This window comes from Plutella xylostella, chromosome 15, assembly GCF_932276165.1.
Source record: "Plutella xylostella chromosome 15, ilPluXylo3.1, whole genome shotgun sequence".
Taxonomy (NCBI): Eukaryota; Metazoa; Arthropoda; class Insecta; order Lepidoptera; family Plutellidae; genus Plutella; species Plutella xylostella.
The window spans coordinates 8285477-8304183 of NC_063995.1; the positions used below are offsets into that span (position 1 = coordinate 8285477).

Genomic DNA, 18707 nt, shown 5'->3' on the forward strand with positions numbered 1-18707 from the left:
AAAAATAAAAATTCTATAAAGTTTTAACTTTTAGCTAATAATTGGTTGTATTTTTTATGAGTTCAGTGGGGTAGGGCCACTGAACTCATAAAAAATACAACCAATTATTAGCTCTACCTCCAATCTACCTACTATAGACTATGTATATAAATGTGGACCAAAGCAGGTAGGTATATTAGACCGACATAACGTTAACATAAATTAAGTACCTATATGAACTAAAAACCATTTTTAGTTACCTCAGTACACCTAATTAATGACCTATTCAAGAGTACCAAAGTAATTAGGCTGGCAAACAAATAAAAATTACGTCATGTCACGCAAAATCCCGTGTTAAAAAGTTACTCTCTCTCTCTAATCTAACGAATCTCCAATGCCTTGTAGGCATGGCCCAAGACGTCATTGTATACAAAATTTTATAACACAACTTATGTACATCTATGCCATGTACCTACTTTTAGCAATAGTTCGTGCCGAATGCAGCCTCTGCTCAACTCTTGGTGACATTTCATGAAGCACGTATTTACTGCCACAGCCCACGCGCAAATACCCACATATTCATGAAAGGCTAAACGGAGGTTATAAAGTCTGGAATTGAACAAACAGGAGGAATCGTCTCGATGGCTGGGTGTAGGTGAGTGTGGGGTGCAGAATATCGAGCCACGGTCAGCGGTGCGGCGGCGGCGGGTCGTAGGTCGTGACGCGCCAGCGATGACGTCATACGCCGAGGGTGGAGGGTGGCGGCAGGGAGGCTCCCGGCCACCCCCCCAGTGAAAGTCGGTCCGCCGGCTCCGTAACGTCAGTTCACCCTGGGCTTCCAGCCGGGCCGCACGCTTCGCCGCTCGAAGCCGCAATGTAGACCGATCAGATAACCTGCAATCTCCATGTATCATATCAGACTAACATCATTAAGCCTCAAAATATTAGTTTGCATTCAAAAATAGTTGTTGTGCTGTGAGTTTCTTCTGTATTTTGCTTCCGTAGGTAGGTATCTGTCTTCTATTAAAATTACAGATGTTTTCTATGAAAGTTTTTCTTTCAGATAAGTACTTAATTAGTTACTGAGTACATAACTATTCTTAGATTCATAAGAAACTTACCTTTGAAACGATTTTCCTTCTGCAATAAATATCAAAGTCAACAGACAGATCGAGAGAATAAAATACCAAATCAACTGATTACTCGATCTATCTATAAATACGGGGCCGTGAAGACTCATCAGAGATTAACTTTCAGGCGACGACGACGTAGTGTTGATTTCCATGTCCATACCTAACAGAAAAATTTACTCCAATGTTTGAAATCTCTTGGTTCGCGTGTATGTAACCTAATTAACAAAGCGCGAGTCGCGTTAACCTGAACTTTTATTTACATTCTAATTTCAGCGGCGATGCAAGGAAAGTGCTAAATATAGCTGGGGTTCGCGCGCTCCCGACTGATCGCGGCCGGTGCCCGCTCCGCAGTCACAAAACTATTTCTGTCCATAGGAAAGCAAAAGCAACAAACAGCGAGTACGCCAGTGGAAAGCGGAATTGTGTACCGATGTGGACAATGAGAAAAGTGCGTAAAAAGAACTAGCAAGCCACCAGGCGAGAGTGAGCCGTGTCATGGTGCCAGGCGCCCCCTGAGCCCCCGTCACCAGTGCACGCACAGGTTTGTGTTGGCGCTTACAGTTGTCGTTTACTTCATTGTGTCGCAAAATTGGGTTAACTAGGTAATGTCCAGGAGATATAATTTTGTCAAAGTAAAAAAAGTTTTTTTTTAACAGACTACTTTTTTATTCAACTTTGGATGAATGGGTACATAAATATATGTAATGTAAAGACAAATAAAATCAATGTACAAATAACAATAACGTTGACAAAAAGTCTGTTTGAGCATTAATTACAATCTTAAAAGGTTAAAAATTTGCATTGTTTTTAATACCTAAACAAAATATATAGTCCACTTAATTCTATATGCATTGTTTACCTACAATACCTGCATATGTATAAATACAAAGTACACAGTAAGCACAATACATATCTATTGATATGCCTAAGGCACTACAGTATCATCATCATTTTTATACATATTTACAAAATAAAATCTGTAGTTATAATTCCAAAAGCTGCATTTCTATAAACTAAAAAGCACCACAATGATTTCACTTAATTAATGCATAATCAATACTTTACAAAAAATAACAAGAAAATATTCATGAGACTAGAATAAAAATGGTATTAATACAAGGCTATAAAACTATGTATTTGGTAAATTCATGAATTCTTAGGTACATGATATAACTTGAAAAGCTAACTGTTATTTAGAGAAAACAGTATCCAAATATTTAGTAACTTTTGGCCATATTTCATCTGATGTCCGGCCTTCAAACTCTTTCAATATGCCTTTCTCCTTGTAAAATTGTATGACAGGTCTTGTGATACTGTCATAGATCTCCAACCTCTTCTTCACAGCCTCTGGCTTATCATCGGGTCTTTGGGTCAAAGCTTCTCCTGTCTCGTCATCCTTGCCCTCAACTTTTGGTGTGTTGAAGCCAATATTGTAAACTCTGCCCGATGGTAGATGGACCCAGCGGCTTTTGACACGGTCAATTATAACATCAAAGGGAACATTTAGATTTAACACCACATCTACGGGCTGCACTTTCCACAAGGCCATTGCCTGTTCCACTGTTCTGGGAAAACCGTCTAGTAACCATGGTTTCCCACTGACCTTCGACATTTCAGCAATCATGAACTTAATCATAATTTCATCTGGTACTAATTTTCCTTCATTTATGTATTTTTTGGCTTCTTTTCCCAGCTCAGTTTGTTTCTGAATGTGATCACGGAGTTTGTCTCCACTGGAAATATGCTCTACATTGTATTTCTTCACAATTCTCGAGGATATTGTGCCTTTTCCTGAAGCCGGAGCTCCCAAAATCAATGTTTTTAATAATTTACTTCTTACACTCATTGTAGCACTGTTGTAACCTTTGTACTTTGACACTTAGCAATACTTCACGTAACCTAACCTAAAATTTGTTTTAAACTTTTATAAATAATATTTTTGGGCTAGCTAACCTTTATGTTATGCAAACTAGGTAATAATCTAAATACTTATATCACCAAATACTTGTGCAATAATCGATACAGTTGAATCTTATCAGTAATAGCGGCATTGATATGTTATCACTTTGTTTTTACCTTCTCAGTTCAGTTATTATTTTGGAACACAGCCGGTTAAGTAGGTATCTCACCTATACATGTATAATATGATCACATGAATACTACAAAGTCCTCTTTAAATGAATTAAATCCTAGATAAACTTGTCCAAAAATAGACCGACAACAAACCACTACAAATGTCAAACGTAAACTGAGCATTCGCGCAACTCGCTAAATGCGAAAGGTCAACGAGCGAGCGAGCGCCCGTTATGGTTTCAGAAGGAAAAGTTTGAAGGGTCTTCCCCGGGTTTGAGATTATTTTAATCAAAGCATTAACTAAGTAACGATATTCCAAGAATTTATACTGCTTGCCTGATGACAACAATACCATTTTTGATACAACTTTACAAACGATCTTTGTAAACTCAAAATCAACAAAAGAAAAGGGACAGTTTTCCCGGAAGTCAAATGCATTATAATAAAATATATTAAGTTTTAATTTAAAATAAATAGGCTCAATGTTTATGAAAAAACCAAGGGAAAAAACATATTTTAATTAGGTATGTAGCCGACATATTTGCACAGATAAGTCTCGGGCGTAATAAATTAACGTTGGTTCCCGCCCGATTATACTTTTCCGTTTCCGGTGATAATATTTAACTTGATGAAAGGAGAATGGCCAAGAATGGCCATTTCTCTATGGCGCCATGACCCAGAGCGGCCATTGATGAAACATACACTGATGTGTAGTCCGTGACTACAGCATATACTGGTATTAATTTTATTATTATGAGGCATGGGAGAACGAAGATATAGGTGCTGAAAGATCAAGTCTTTCTACTGTACTAGATGTTACCCTCGAGCTAAAAATTGATTTTAAAAGTGTTTCCGTGGGAATTCCTGGCTAAAAAGTATTTTATGTTACTTCGGGATAACGGGAACTTGAATAGAATGAAATAATTTTTGAAATTGGTCTCTTTATAAAAATAGGTTTCTGAGTGTGAAATGTGCAAAAATAATTATGATATTATTTGCATAAATAAAATCATGTAATACATTTTGTGATGCGCTATGAATTGGGAATCCCATGATTTAGATTCTAAAACTTATTTGTGCGTGTACCATTCAGCAAAATCTTATTTTACGAAAAAAATATAATTAATTAATTTACTTTTGAACCCTAATATCTCAAGAACCCCATGGTTTAGATTTTTTAAAATATTTTTCCCTGATAATAGACATTTTATTCAATAACTTATTAAAAAAATTAAAAAACCGACTTCAAAAAACCACTAAAATGTAAGAAATAATTTAAGGTTTACACAAATTCTACTCGTATGAGACAGTACAAATATACCTAAGCAGGAACTGTTCTTTTTTGATGTTGGTGCGGTGACAAAGTAATCTGAAGAAATATGGCACCAACATCAAAAAAGAACAGTTCCTGCTTAGGTATATTTGTACTGTCTCATACGAGTAGAATTTGTGTAAACCTTAAATTATTTCTTACATTTTAGTGGTTTTTTGAAGTCGGTTTTTTAATTTTTTTAATTATTATTTTATTTAATAGTTTTTAGTTTATATGTAATAATTTTCAATCAAAAGTAAGGTGCAAATGATACCAAAAAGTCCTACTAATCAATACGAATCATTCAAGCCTAAACACGAAGTAGTTGCTATATACCGTTGAGGAGTTCCCCTGACTGCCTTCCGTTTCCATCATCAGATCAGCTCAAGGTCACCATCATATTTTTTTGTTATAAGAACTATATTTACGTTCTTAATTTCATTACAATCGGTTAATATGTGTCCAAAATGGAAATTCATACCCTGTTTTTACCCCTTTACCCACCCTTGGGGGTGAGATAAAATTCTGAAAAAAAAATGGAACTACCTGGGAGCTCAACCCAATACAACAAAAAAAGAATTTTCAAAATCGGTTCATAAACGGCGGAGTAATCGGTAAACATGCATACATAAAAAAAAAAAAAAAAAAAAAAAAAAGATCCCGACGAATTGAGAACCTCCTCCTTTTTTTGAAGTCGGTTAAAAATAGGTTTGGTGAGTGGCTGCCAACTTATGCAAAGCGGGTCAAGTTTCGCCATTCTTCTTTGATAAATAAATAACTACCTGCTGTTATATGACTGTATAAATAACTACAAATGTCCAGCCTAGTTGTCCACAAAACCAAAGATAATTTCATGAATATAATATTATATTTATATACCTACATATTGGTATTTTTTTAGGGCTACATGGGTATTGTGGTTCGTATTGGACGGAAGTCATGAAATTAAATTTACCGTTCATATCATATCTCATTTTACACATGTTTTATCAACATAATCCAGACCATTCTACTAAAAGGAGATTCTTTAAGTGATAATTTGCTTGTTTCAGCTTCCACAATGGCGCTCGTTATGTTGCCGTGTGATCTTCCGTGGTGGACTAATGTCCAACGACATTTGAAACATCTTCTGTTGTCGTCTTCTCCTACAAAATTAGCAGCTAATATGTTAAAAATTCATGATATGTGCAAGTAAGTAAATTTGTATAAGTACATTAATGCATAAGTCGCTATTTAGAGGAATTAACCCACTAAAGAAGGTCTAGCAAGGGGCGCAAGCCAAAAAGTTTTCACACACGCTCTCGAAGCCGCGCGATGTGCGTGAGCGCGATAGAAAGCTGACCTCTTGACGTACGCGTCTTGCGCCCCGTGCTATTCCTTCTGAAACTAACATAAAATATTATACTACCAATCACGTAGGTATCTTGACCAATGCGATGAATTTCCAGCATCGGCATAGACCCAGACGACGACGTGAAAGACCCGGAGCTCATGAAGGGGCTGGAGGAGTTCTTACAAGATGAGCTGTCTCCGGAGGAGTGCCGGAATGTCCTGGACAACACCATCCGGATCATGGTCAACAGAGCGCTGCACTTGAAGCGGTGGCGGCCGCCCAAGGGACTCATGTTCAGTTTGCAGCAGCAGAGTAAGTTTCCTCACTTTTTGGTAGTTATATGACAACTGTCCATACATTTTATTTGTCCATCATTTGTTAGTTTTTAAGGGAAGATCAACTTTATTCAGCTGGCATAAGGATCTTTCAATCAAACGTCATAGGGCGCATGCTATATTTTACAACCTCGTCAGATGCGAACATTTATTTATAGACTAGAATATTATCATTTATTGTAATTCTTTAACGTACTGCAAGTTAGTGTAGCTTAATTGGGACGCCCTTCAGCTCGCTGGTGCGATGAAAGATTGACAGACATACTTAGATTAGTAGCCGTTATAGTAGCTGGATGAGGAGAGCCATGGGAGCATAGAGTCAGAGGCTCTTGAAAGACGTCTTATATCCAGCAGTGGATGATTACGGGCTGCTGATGATGATGATAGTGTAGGTACTTACTAATAGGTACTGTTACTTTATCTAATAACTTTATAATCCCTATTGCTTGCAGGCGACGTGACGGAGCTGGAGTACGGGTTCGTGTCGGCGCTGCTGGCGCACGCGTTCTTCTCCACGTTCCCCAAGCGCACGCGCAAGACGCACCCCACGCTACAAGACTTTAATTTTACGCATTTTTTTAAGAATTTACACAGGTATGTGAAGATTGAGTTTTGTTTCTAAAGGCTGCGTTCCCAGTGTTTGCTACAGACTATGTAAATGTTAACGACGATACCGACGTAACGGTTTAGTATACTTACCGAGTTTTCATTATATTATATATAATAACGAATAAACAATTTGCCTATTGGGAACGCGGTCACCGGTGCGCGGTGCTTCATAAATGACTGAAAAACTTAATTTCTCCTTTTACGATCGCAGTACTAAGTAGTTGGGATTTGAACGTTCTTAATTGCACATTAGTATTAATTTAACTTAATAACGTTCTTCATTATTTTCAGAAAATCACAAAGAAATAAACTAAAGAGTTTGCTGCACTACTTCGAGTGGCTAGACAAGAATGATAACAATGAGGGCTCCATTAAAATTAGCAGACAGGTGAGTTCTGGAAAGTGTAATTATTATAACTTTTTTTTTTATTGTTGTTTATTGTTCATTTATTTATAACATTTCTTAATAATACATGCAGTGCTCTTAAACCTATTAAGGTTTGAATGGGCACTCATCACTCATGGTTGCCATTCACTTATTTAGCTAATGGAATTACAGTGCAGACGGTGCATCAAATTAACTAAAAGTACATGTTGTTGTTGACTAAACTTTCACTAAATTTTTCCGTGCGTTTCAAAAATGGCGGAAACGGAACATCAACCCACAAAAACAATGACAAAAACACACTTGGGTGGATTTCAACAAGTCCTAAAAAATCTTCATTTCCGTGGACTTTTTTATCTTAAGGTTTTTTATATTAGAAAAACGCTTTTATTAAAGTTTTTGTTAATGTTAGTGTTCTTACTAAATGGGTAGCAGATAAGTTTAAAACTTAACGAGATACGGGTGATTAAAAATTTCGTGCCACGGCGATGAAACATGCGTTCACGGCAATGAAACAAGCGTCCACGGCAATGAAACAAAGGCCCACGGCAATGAAACAAACTTCCACGGCAATGAAAGAACTGTATACAATGTAAATGAAAGAATCAATCCACTGCAATTTTTTAAAAAGACTGTGAGGGAAACGCAAACTTAGACAGGTATGTATGGCAGAAATATTTGGATAGATATTGGAACGAAAGAAAGAACGACAGTATGTATAAAAAAATAAGAATATAGTATGGAATTCTCTAAGTAGCATTGTGGGGTCCGTAATGCGACGTATAAAACAAAATGTTTCATTTCACACTAATAACGTTCACAAACCTTGATCATAAACCTTACCTATAACATCTATATTTTCATAAGGTATAATATCCAATTTGTATACTGTTCATTTTATGTAAAATTCATAAAATATACTATAATATGACATAATCTGTGCAGAATTACACAACACCGGCTAAACACCTAGCACCAAAATATAAAGATAGGTGCGGTTAGGTGCACATGTTGGTCAGCTAAGCGTCCCCCTACATAGCGCCAATAATAATAACGCAGTTAAAACTCCTTGCACCAAAACCTAAACATAGAGCGTCTCCCCTTGTAGCCCCGCTTCGCTTTTGATGAACATGTGCACTTAACCGCTCCTCCTCGCTTTTCTCGTCATCGCACCTATCTTTAGGTTGTGGTGCTAGAGGTTTTGATGGTGTTGTGTAATTTAACACAGATTATGTGATATGATAGAATATTTTATCAACTTTATACTAAATCATAGTATATTTTAATTGGTATAATAATATGAAATGTACATGTTATCATCATCAGCCTATAATCATCCAATGCTGGACATAGGCCTCTCCCAAGGAGCGCCACAACACTCGGTCCTCGGTCTTCCGAATCCAGCCACTACCGGCTACCTGCCTAAGCTTGCATATTTTGACAGCTATGTTGGTAACCTTAGTCCTCTGACGTATAACCTCTTTTCTGATAGGTACCATCCATTAGAGAAACCCCAAGCATAGCTCTCTCCATAGCACGCTGAGTGACTTTAAATCGGTGGACCAGTCCCACCATCATTGTCCACGTCTCTGCACCATATTTCATAACTGGCAGGGCGCAATGGTTGAAGACTGTTGGATGGGCCTTTCAGCTTCCTTGTCGAAGTTGCTTCTGCCATAATAACAAATACCTACAAGTGCTAGTCTCGTTATTCTATGCTTCTGCCTAGCCGAATAGTCTGCCTCCGGTAGTCATATTATTGCACAACTTCGATAGTTGTCTCACGAACGATCACCGGCTCCGGTTTTATGTGAACATTCTACATGACTTTTGTCTTGCCCAAGTTCATACGGAGGCCTACACGTTGCAAAGAGCATTAAGGCCACTTAGCATCCAGCTGAGTTCCTGCAGAGATGTATGTTCTATTATATTCTATTCTACTATCTGTGGGAGGTGTAAGTACCTGCACCTGGCTCTCTCGAATGGGACCTTTGTGCGATGTGAATATTCTATTCCAAGGTCTAAGCTGCCTTTCTAAGCTTGGACCATTTCCCACCACGCTGGTCCACAGGGGGTTGGTGGGTTCACATATTATCTAGATGTGCTAAATCAATAAGTAGATATGCAGGATTCATCACGATGTTTTCCTTCACCGTAAGAGCGATGGTATACATTGTATTTAAATTCAAAGGAACACATTGGTACATGTCAGCGCCGGAATTCGCACCCGCATCACTGGCGTGGGAAGCGGGCGCTTACACGACTGAGCTACCACCGATCTTATTTATACATAACGTTCATTATAATTTATGTTGTGATTGTTATTATTAATGTAATATTATATATTTCGTTTTTATACATCGCGATACGCACCCGTTTTAACGCACTGCAAAAAGAGGTAATTTGACTAGTCCTGTAGGTAATATGTCAGTGATCGGTATTACATGTATTACAGGTAAAAGATGGTAAAGATATGTTACTTTGCCTAATCATCCATACCACGGCGATGAAAACATAAGTCACGGAAATGAATAACCTGGCCACGGAAATGAATAACCTAACCACGGCAATGAATACAAATTATTTTACAAGACATGGCAATGAATTTTTTTTCATTGCCGTGGCTTTTTTTTCATTGCCATAGCAAATATTGGCCACGGAAGCCACGGAAATGAAAGCATGGCGATGAAAACCAAGGCATTAAATATAAATAACTAAAAAAGTATTAACTATTCGAAGAAATAAACACTTTATAAGGTAAATATTTTCAAAATGCTTTCTATTGAATGCTTACTCTAGAAGACAAACTTAATTTTAGAGAAGTTATATCTATCCACGGCAATGAAAGAAAAAATGTCCAGTCCCCAAAATTTTTACTGATTTTCACTATAGCGCAAAAACGCGGGCACCGATGTACCTCCTTCCACGTCGAGCAGTTAGGCGACACTTGTAAGAAACGATTAGCGCACTGAGGGGGACACCCAAGTTCATAGGTAAAACAATATCCTTGATCATGTTTAGGACACGGCGATGAACAGAAGTTCTGGGACACATGAGTTTTCACTTACCGTTCGTTATATTCTTTATATATTTCAATAAATGTATTCCGTGACAATACTTTAACTATTAGTGTATCAAATGAAACTAAGTTTAACTATCAATACTCAATATTTTTTCATCAATGAAGAATAATACAAAACGTGGTGACGTGGGGACAGACACGGCAATGAAAGATTTGGAGGTTTAATCTTTTTTTTTTAAATATCCATTAATCCTTTTAATACAATATTTAGTGCTACACATAGATAACTATTTCACTTAACCGGAAAAAAATATTAGAAAATTATAACTTGGTTTTTTAATACCGATTTCATTGATGCCACGCAATTTTTGGCTGCGGGAAATTCACCCACTTCCATAATGCCGCCCCCTTTTAAAATCAAATTACGCAACATTTAAAAAAAACAACAACCGCAAACCAGCCTGCATCCTCCCGTCCTTATTCCGAGCTTCTCCGCAGGTGATGACGTCGAAGCAATGGCTGACGATCGAGGACTGGCTGGAATGTTCCCTGCCTTTATGCAAACTGGTGGTGCGACACGAGGGCCGGCCGGAGCGCTGTGAGAGCGACGACGCGCTAAGGATCTGCTTCTGTAGCAGCCGTGTCGGTGGGGATGTGCTGGTAGATGGCGAGTCACAGGTTTGTTTGTATCTCTACCTACCTCATACACCTATTAGCCATAATCCGTGCGTGTAGTATTTTATAAAGTTGTTCGGTTTGACTGATACATTTGCATCACCTGTCTTCGGGATCACTGATAAAATTCCACCCTACATATCGTGTAAGTGCAACAGGTGCTTTCTTTATCCACCCTCTACTGGACGTAGGTAATGGAAACAAAAATTTCAATGCCTCATCGTTGCCCAATAATCGTCTACTGCTGGACATTAGAACTCATCCAATTAAGGAGCACAACAGCACACTGCTGGCCACCCCAAGCCTCGGTTTTTCTCATCTAACCACTACCGGCGAGCTATCAGGTGGTGGCCTTACCACCCTACTTTTGCTTGTTCGTAGTTTCCTTTTAAGATAACTAGAAGGGTGGTCCCAACGGTTATCTCCTAAATTTAAACTTACTTCCTTCTCCAGGAATCCCTATCAATGTTCATGATGCCGGAGCTGCTAGCAGCGATGCTGTCGGTGGAAGCTCTCGAAGACAACGAGGTGTTGAAGGTGGAGGGGGTGCGGCTGTTCAGCAGGATCAACGACAAGACGCAGAAGAGCACCACGGAAATACTCGCTGAACCTAAGACGGTGAGTGAAGAATGGAGCTGTAGTGCAAGCAGGCTGTGTGCTTTCAAGACATAAAAAATTATACAGCCCATTTTTTACGGGTGTTCAAAATCAGTACTTAGTTATCTAACTAGTTATTTGTTTTATTTGTGCATTCGTCCATATACGGTTCTACCTTTTTTGGCTTAAGATTTATTTGCATAATCTCTTATCGCATAGTAGCGTTTGGTCAAAGTCTCGTTTCGCCGAAAATCGTTTGGCATAAGTCCCGTTTAGTAAAAACTTATTTCGCATAATCTTGTGTAAACTAATCATATTATGGCCAAATCTTGAATAGCCTAATAATGCATAGGTTATACAAAGCAATAATATTCGTTTGACTTTGACGGAGCGTCTCCCTACATAGCGCAAATAGGTGCCTTGTACTGTTTCCGTTATGTGCGAACGCTCCGCTCCGCTTCGCTGCGCTCCGCTTTGCTTTTGATGAACATGTGCACCTAACACGCTCCTCCTCGCTTTGCTCGTCGTCGCACCTATCTTTAGGTTTCGATACTAAATCGAAAACTAACACAATTTGTACAATACATACTTGTTTGTTCATTTTTGTTTAATACATACTTAATATACTTAGAAGTATTATATTTTATTAAGATAATAATATTAGGAGAAACAAGATTATACGAACACAAATTTGACATAACGAGACAGGTGTTTCAATATTATGCCTAAAGAGTTTTAGACGAAACGAAAATTATGCCACATAAGCCTTGGCAAAGTGATGATTCGACCAAAAAAGTTTTGACCATACGAGTTATGCGAAACGAGTTTTGGGAAATAAAGGTTAGGCGAGATGAGGGGAACCCGTCCATATACATATAAATAAAAATACTGATTACTATCACAATTCCGGCGTATGTGTTACCCATATCATCATCATCAACGTCATCATCCTTCTATCGCCCACTGTTGGGTATATATATAGGCCTCCTTTTTTATATACCTATACTAAAATTTCTTCCAGTCCGATAATTTTGGATAAACATAATGATGATGACATAATTATTTTTCCCAGGTGACGGTATGTCTAATGGACGCAGAAGACTACAGCTCGCTGCCTCTCGGCCAGTGGGAAGAAGACAACGTGCTCCGAGAACTCAACAAGAGTCTTTTAGCCTTCCAACAATCACCCATGAAGAGTCGAGACAACCACAAGATTGAGCGACGGCTCTCTCCAATCGGTAGGTGTATGTAATGGTTACCATGTTGATTCAGTATCTAATATAGTTCATCGTCAACCAATAATGTAATCTATACCTCTCCTTAGAAGTATAACTCTTTCTTTATGCACCTAAATATTACCGGCTAAGAGAGATGTATAAGATCGTTGGTTCAGCGGTTCCGCTCTCAACGTTGGCCTTTTTGTATTCCCCACTCGAGACCTGCTCTCTCCGCGCAAGTCTTAACCTTAAGGCTACTACGCAGCAATGGCGCCGGGTTCATGCCAGGCATTATATGCCGCCGGTTGCACAGCGGCTTGGCTGCGGATCCGGCGGCCGTGCCACCGCACACTGTGTGTAGGAGCCTTTATATACTTTTTGTCAATTTACTTATTGGTATGTGTACATTTACCAGGAGAATCGTTCAGCCACACGCCGCCGGAGGTGGAGGCGACGGTGATGATCAAGCAGTCGTCGTGCAGCACCATCAACAGCTACAGCAGCCGCAGCCCCTCGCCCCAGAACTACAGCCAGTGCGCCGCCACGCTCAACCTTAATGATCCTAGTGAGAATTATTAATGTTACTGACGAAGACACTGTCAGGAGAGGAGTGGTTATCCTAAATCTCTGGTGTGATTGGTTTGAAATCTCTCATTGGCTTCAGATAGAGACATATCAGCATAGTTTTTGACCATCTCAATGTTCTGAACATTCTATAAAATGCCTTTCATAGAATGCTCACAGGATTGAAATTACTTTCATAGAATGCTGAGAGGATTGAGACGGTACAGTACAGCTACCTCATATTACGTCCGGCACAAGGGATGTGGCTTATCCTTTCAGGCGGTGCCAAACGCTACTTCAGCTCTAGTGTTTGTCACCGACACGCATAAAAAAGAAGATGAAAGGCACACTATCACACATCTATACTGTTCTCCTTATTATTTCAGGTTTGGAACTATCAAAGCGTAAATGCTGGCTGTCTCCCAACGAAGCGACGCTCAACAACCGCCGCGGCCGCTTCATAGTGCTGGGGTCTTCCGGGGAATGTCTCCCGGTGACCAGGTCACCCGCCCTGTCACACTTGGACACTCAAGAGGACAGTCTCTACTCCAGTTGCAACTCCAGTGATGACGAGTATCACAGTGCTAATGATAGCTTCGATTATGGTGAGTAAGGTGTGAAGAAATTGTTTTATGTTTGATAGAAGGAACATGGGTGGTGCTGAAACCAAAGACAGAAAAGAACTGAATTTGTTGTATGGACTACTAAGATATTCCTTAAAAAAAACATGTTATTTAGTTGATCATCAGGGTCTAGTATACTAGCATCCTTTCATCCGGAAGTAAATAACTAAACATGTCGATTTCAGGTAGCGAAGACGAAGGTCGAGGCGAGAGCGCGCGCCCCAACTCATTCCAGTTCAGCAAAGACTTCTCAACAGAAGAGAGGCGGCTCAGCTTCGCCGGCAGACTGAGAGAGGCGCTCAGGCGAGAGGCAGAGAACTCCTGCACCACCACCACCACCGGGGACTGGTCCACTGACAGCTCGAGCTATGCTGTCGGCATCAGCATTTCTGGGGCTGAAGTCAATGATAATGATATCCGGTAGTACATCTACCTACTTATTTTGGTCATTAGTCTAAAGAAATATTTATGGTATTTATATAGTAATTTGGGAATAAAACTGCACCTATCTACCAACTAAAAGCACTGCATAGAAGAAAAAAACGCGATAAAAAATTCCTCGAGACCGCGCGATAAGCGAGCTTGTCCGTTTTGTCGCGCTTTTCTTGTGCTCCGTGCTACTAGTACTGAGTTTCAAAAACACGATAGAAGATCTCAATTCTAACTTTCCATGTATCATCATTTGCAGGGTAAAACGCGGGGGCTCCGTAGGTTTCGTGTTAACAGAAAAGGAGACTATGAGCAACGGGAACCACTCAAAGAGACATCCGCCGATGGGCAGGAAGGAAACCGGGAACAGCTCCAAATACAGCTTCAGCACGGAATATACGTAAGATATATTATTTACCTACCTCCTTGTTAAAATATGAATGAAAGAACAAATTTATAAATAAGTACCTAATAGGCTTTTGAAAGAATGAAATACATGGTGATCAATCAATGTAGGTAAATAAGAGAATAAAATTACAATATGGATATCCCTCTTCCAGATCAGAGCTAGAAGAAGTATACGAGCAGTTCAACCAGTGGCTGAGCGATCCCATAGTGGATGCGGAGTCCGGAGAACATAAACCTAGGGAGTTAGACTCCAGAGATTTGGCTGTGATAAGGTAATTCGAGTAAACTAAGCAAGCTGCGGGTTCGCAATACAATATGTGCGATCTAAAAACAAAAAGAGTTAAAACGCCAGCGGAAGCATAGCAAAATTCAAATATTTGCAATTGACCAGCTCTGACAAACTTTTTCCATCTTTATACCCACAATTTATACCCCTTCGATATGCACCAGGGAGATTAGTAGGTAAGCTAAGACACCAGATGACGTCACTTCCACCAATCCCTTATTTCCATTGCCTATGCTATCAAGGCTCTAGAAGAAACTCCACGCCCTCTCACCCTAACTACCAGGCCCGCATAAAAACCCTATCACTTCACAGATTCGCGGGGTCGCTTCTAAAGCGTACTCTCAGCGAGTCGTGCGCGGGCGGCGGCGGCAACACGGCGGACGCGGCGGAGCTGTACCCGCGGGACCCCCGGGATCGACCCTCGCCCCGGAGGCTGGCGCTGGCTGCCAGGTCACTGTCGCTGGAGCTGGCCCGCCATCGGCACAGGCTCGCTGCGCAACTGGTGAGTTGAACACTGTTACGTATGGAACTGAAGTAGCACAGTGTATAGAAGTCTTGCCATATTGATAGCGAACGCGACGTAAACATTTATCGCACTTTATTGTGCATTATGTGTTTTTTTGGATGGATTTGTTTTAAGTCTTGATTACATGGTAGACTGCATGATTGACTGATGTTTGTTTAGGTTACAGACAGCACATAATATGTAAAAAATGTATATAGTTTTTTGCCTGTACCTACGTCTGACTGAATCATAGAATTAAATTAACTAATGGTCGGAACTCCTAACTTGTGTATCTAGCTTAACTTTTACCGAGTGTGTGTTTTGACAGAAACGCAAAGTCAAAAAAGCTATACCGGAAGACATAATAAACGCACACAGTCAACCGAAGGCAGTTGAAAAAAGGAACGAAAGCGAAGATGGCATCCTCAACTCTTCAACGGAAACCTGTTCGACTCAGAAATCGAACCCTAAATTGTGGAAGAAAAAGTTGAATTGGGTCGTAGACATGATAGTGGAGACCATAGAGGAATCCATCGAATGTGAGCCCGTCACTGTTAAACAGAGAAAACCGAATGTTAGTATTCCAAGCCGATGTAACCGCTAGCTAATCAATTCAAAATTGTAACTATCGCTAGCTAATTCGAAAATTGTACTAACATTGGTATGCGACTTATACTTTCTGTCAAGACCCATTCATTAATATCGTATGCTATTGTTAATAAATGCACCGTCCTAACTGATTGAGCACAAGTATTCGTGTTAAAGCTCTAATTCTCTTACATCCCCAATCCTTCCGCAAAGGTACAGTACAGTACGACTCTTAAAAACGCTAATTTCGACTAAACATTACCTATTGCTAACAACATTCGGACTGAATAAATCGTCCTATTAAATACCGTATATATATTTAAAAAAATAACGAAGATTCCTTAGCCCGTGAAATCTTTATCTTCTTATTTAAATTGTCCCTATTTATACCCAAGCACTACAACAACTAACCGAAACTTCAACATTTTACTAAAACACTCCCCCTCACCCCACAGCTAAGCCAGCTAGCCCACAAGATCGTGTCCGGGGGCTCCTCCCGCCCCGTGGCCACCGGCAACTGGGGCTGCGGGCGCCGGCTGCAGGGGCACCCGCAACTCAAGATGCTGGTGCAGTGGCTCGCCGCCAGTGTCGCCGGGGTGCCCGCGCTTATTTATTACACGTACGGGAATGAGAAGCTTTTCAAGGTGAGTGTCAGGTGGAAAGTGTTGTATAGTTCGGCCCAAAAACTTGATCGTTCCCGAACTATTGTTAACTGTGCGAAAACGTTATTCTACCTTGTCCAACTTACAAATCACCTATTGATTATTTCAAAGATTGACTGTAAGCCAAAAGGGCTTAAGTAGGCCGACTTTGTACAATTCGCGATAAAAATATTGGGTTTTTATAATTACTTAGGTTTTTCTACAGACCAGGAGAGCTAAAAGGTATTCTCACAGAAATGAGGCCCGGATTAACATCGGATTACCTATCTTGTTTGTTTATTTGTGTGACCTAATAGGAAAAAATAATTATACATTAATTTGCTTGTTGGCACAAACCAAAATGGTCGCCCTACTCACAAATCTATCCCGTTTATTCCAGCTGGACACCCTAGTCCGTGTGCTAGTGGACCGCAAGTGGACGGTGGGCCAGCTCGCCCGCGCCATGCTCAAGTACGCGCGGCGTAAGCTCCACGACCCCTGCGCTCCCGACAGCCAGACGCTCTTCGACGAACTCATCGGCATAGAGAAGATACCCGACGACTAGATATGATATGATACTGTTGGTAGATCCTAAGGCCCGGTTTCGCGATATTCTGTTAGATGATAACCAGGGATTATTGGTTGACTTTTGACACATCTGTCAAGAATTTAATATGGAGATGACGTATAATTGATGAACCAATCCCTGGTTACGATATAACCGATTATGGCGAAATTGGAGCTAAGGCCCGGTTTCGCGATACTCGGTTAGATCATAACAAGGGATTAGTTTTTTTGAGACCTCTGCCTAGAATTCAATATGGAGATGTCGTATTGATGACATTACAATGTAACAGGGGTGTTAATGATCTAACAGACTATGGTGAAACTAGGCATCAAAGTCGTTTGTGCCATGTTTACTCCCGTTTTTTGTTTTTTATTTTTTTGTTAAGCAATGATGTAATCGTTTCATACTCTCCTAGTAACATCGCACGAACAAATAATGCATTTATATACTCCTGTATCGGTATATATATCCCGTGTTACTATTTTCTAATAAGGTTAAGTCGGTCGGCAGAGTTTTGAGCATCAATTTTAGATAGTTTTTATATAGCATAAAAAAACAAGCAATAATAATTATAATTGATATAAAAACAAAACTTAATATTTTTATACATTATTAAAATACTTTTTAAATAGTTAAACTATACGATAAAAATGACGTTTGTATTTTAATTATTACTAGGCAGCCTGTATACAGTCTAATGACTCTCATTATCAACTATTTTCCAGTTTGAGTCACTTTCACGATAAATTCTAATGAAATTAGAATTATGAAATGCCAATCTAAGAGCATGGGAAATAAACATAATTGGAAAATAGTAGAAACCTTTTGTAGCTCTATTAGTTTAGGGTCTTATTCCCTATGATATTTCCCACTTAAGTTTGGGTTTCGGATTTATATGTACTTAAAATGCAATATTTGATGAAAGATATTTGTAAATATTGATTGGCTAAGCATAATATTGACATGGTTTCCTAAATATCCACCTTTACTTTTAAAGGTTCGACACACATCAGGAAAAATACTACCAGTTCTTGGTATTTCAGTCAGCTTCAGGCGATTTTGTTTACATTCCTAATCAAACAGTTTAGGCCCGCTGGGAACTAAAAAAAGCTTTATTTATTAACTAAACTCCTGATATGTGACTGTGCCTTTAATCTAGCTTTATCCATAGTAACAGAACTTCCTTTCTCACCAATCTTAGTTTGAAGTGGTCTTCCATAGTATGAATCTCGACGTGTCCAAAATTTTGAATTTTTACTTTAAAAATATATGTTTAATACCTACAGAATACTCATGCAGACGATGCAAATAAAATATGACATCAAGAAATATGTTGTTTTATTTACCAAATATTACCACTACGGCAAATACAAACTTGTGATAATCTTTAATTCTACATAAGTCGAACAGAGACTCACTTCTCAA

General features: G+C 39.4%; 2 protein-coding genes across 6 annotated transcripts; one reads left to right on the plus strand and one right to left on the minus strand.

The window, feature by feature from the left end:
• Positions 1-608: 608 nt before the first annotated feature.
• Positions 609-18611, plus strand: LOC105382460. Of its 5 annotated transcripts, none has more exons than XM_011552346.3 (18): positions 609-984; positions 1386-1653; positions 5550-5688; positions 5946-6142; positions 6618-6759; positions 7066-7162; positions 10680-10859; positions 11310-11474; positions 12526-12691; positions 13086-13235; positions 13621-13839; positions 14043-14277; positions 14546-14686; positions 14847-14966; positions 15293-15482; positions 15814-16059; positions 16529-16717; positions 17115-18611. In XM_011552346.3, the coding sequence occupies exons 3-18, from the start codon at positions 5558-5560 to the stop codon at positions 17277-17279; spliced, it is 2733 nt and encodes a 910-aa protein (XP_011550648.3). In that variant the 5' UTR covers positions 609-984; positions 1386-1653; positions 5550-5557; the 3' UTR covers positions 17280-18611. The 5 variants fall into 5 exon arrangements, with proteins under 5 accessions (XP_011550648.3, XP_011550651.3, XP_011550650.3 ...); XM_011552349.3 differs by having other exon boundaries at positions 1488-1653; XM_011552348.3 differs by having other exon boundaries at positions 609-954.
• LOC105382459 (GTP:AMP phosphotransferase AK3, mitochondrial) lies at positions 1762-3362 on the minus strand. The gene is given in 1 exon segment (NM_001309084.1): positions 1762-3362. A coding segment is annotated over 1 exon segment (657 nt). The 5' UTR covers positions 2959-3362; the 3' UTR covers positions 1762-2301.
• Positions 18612-18707: the final 96 nt, after the last annotated feature.

Bases quoted from the DNA above. Each gene is read 5' to 3' on its own strand.
- LOC105382460 (XM_011552346.3), top strand. From the start codon at position 5,558: ATGGCGCTCGTTATGTTGCCGTGTGATCTTCCGTGGTGGACTAATGTC. The intron at 5,689-5,945 runs GTAAGTAAATTT...ATGAATTTCCAG, and splicing joins AAAATTCATGATATGTGCAA to CATCGGCATAGACCCAGACG. The intron at 15,483-15,813 runs GTGAGTTGAACA...GTGTTTTGACAG, and splicing joins ACAGGCTCGCTGCGCAACTG to AAACGCAAAGTCAAAAAAGC.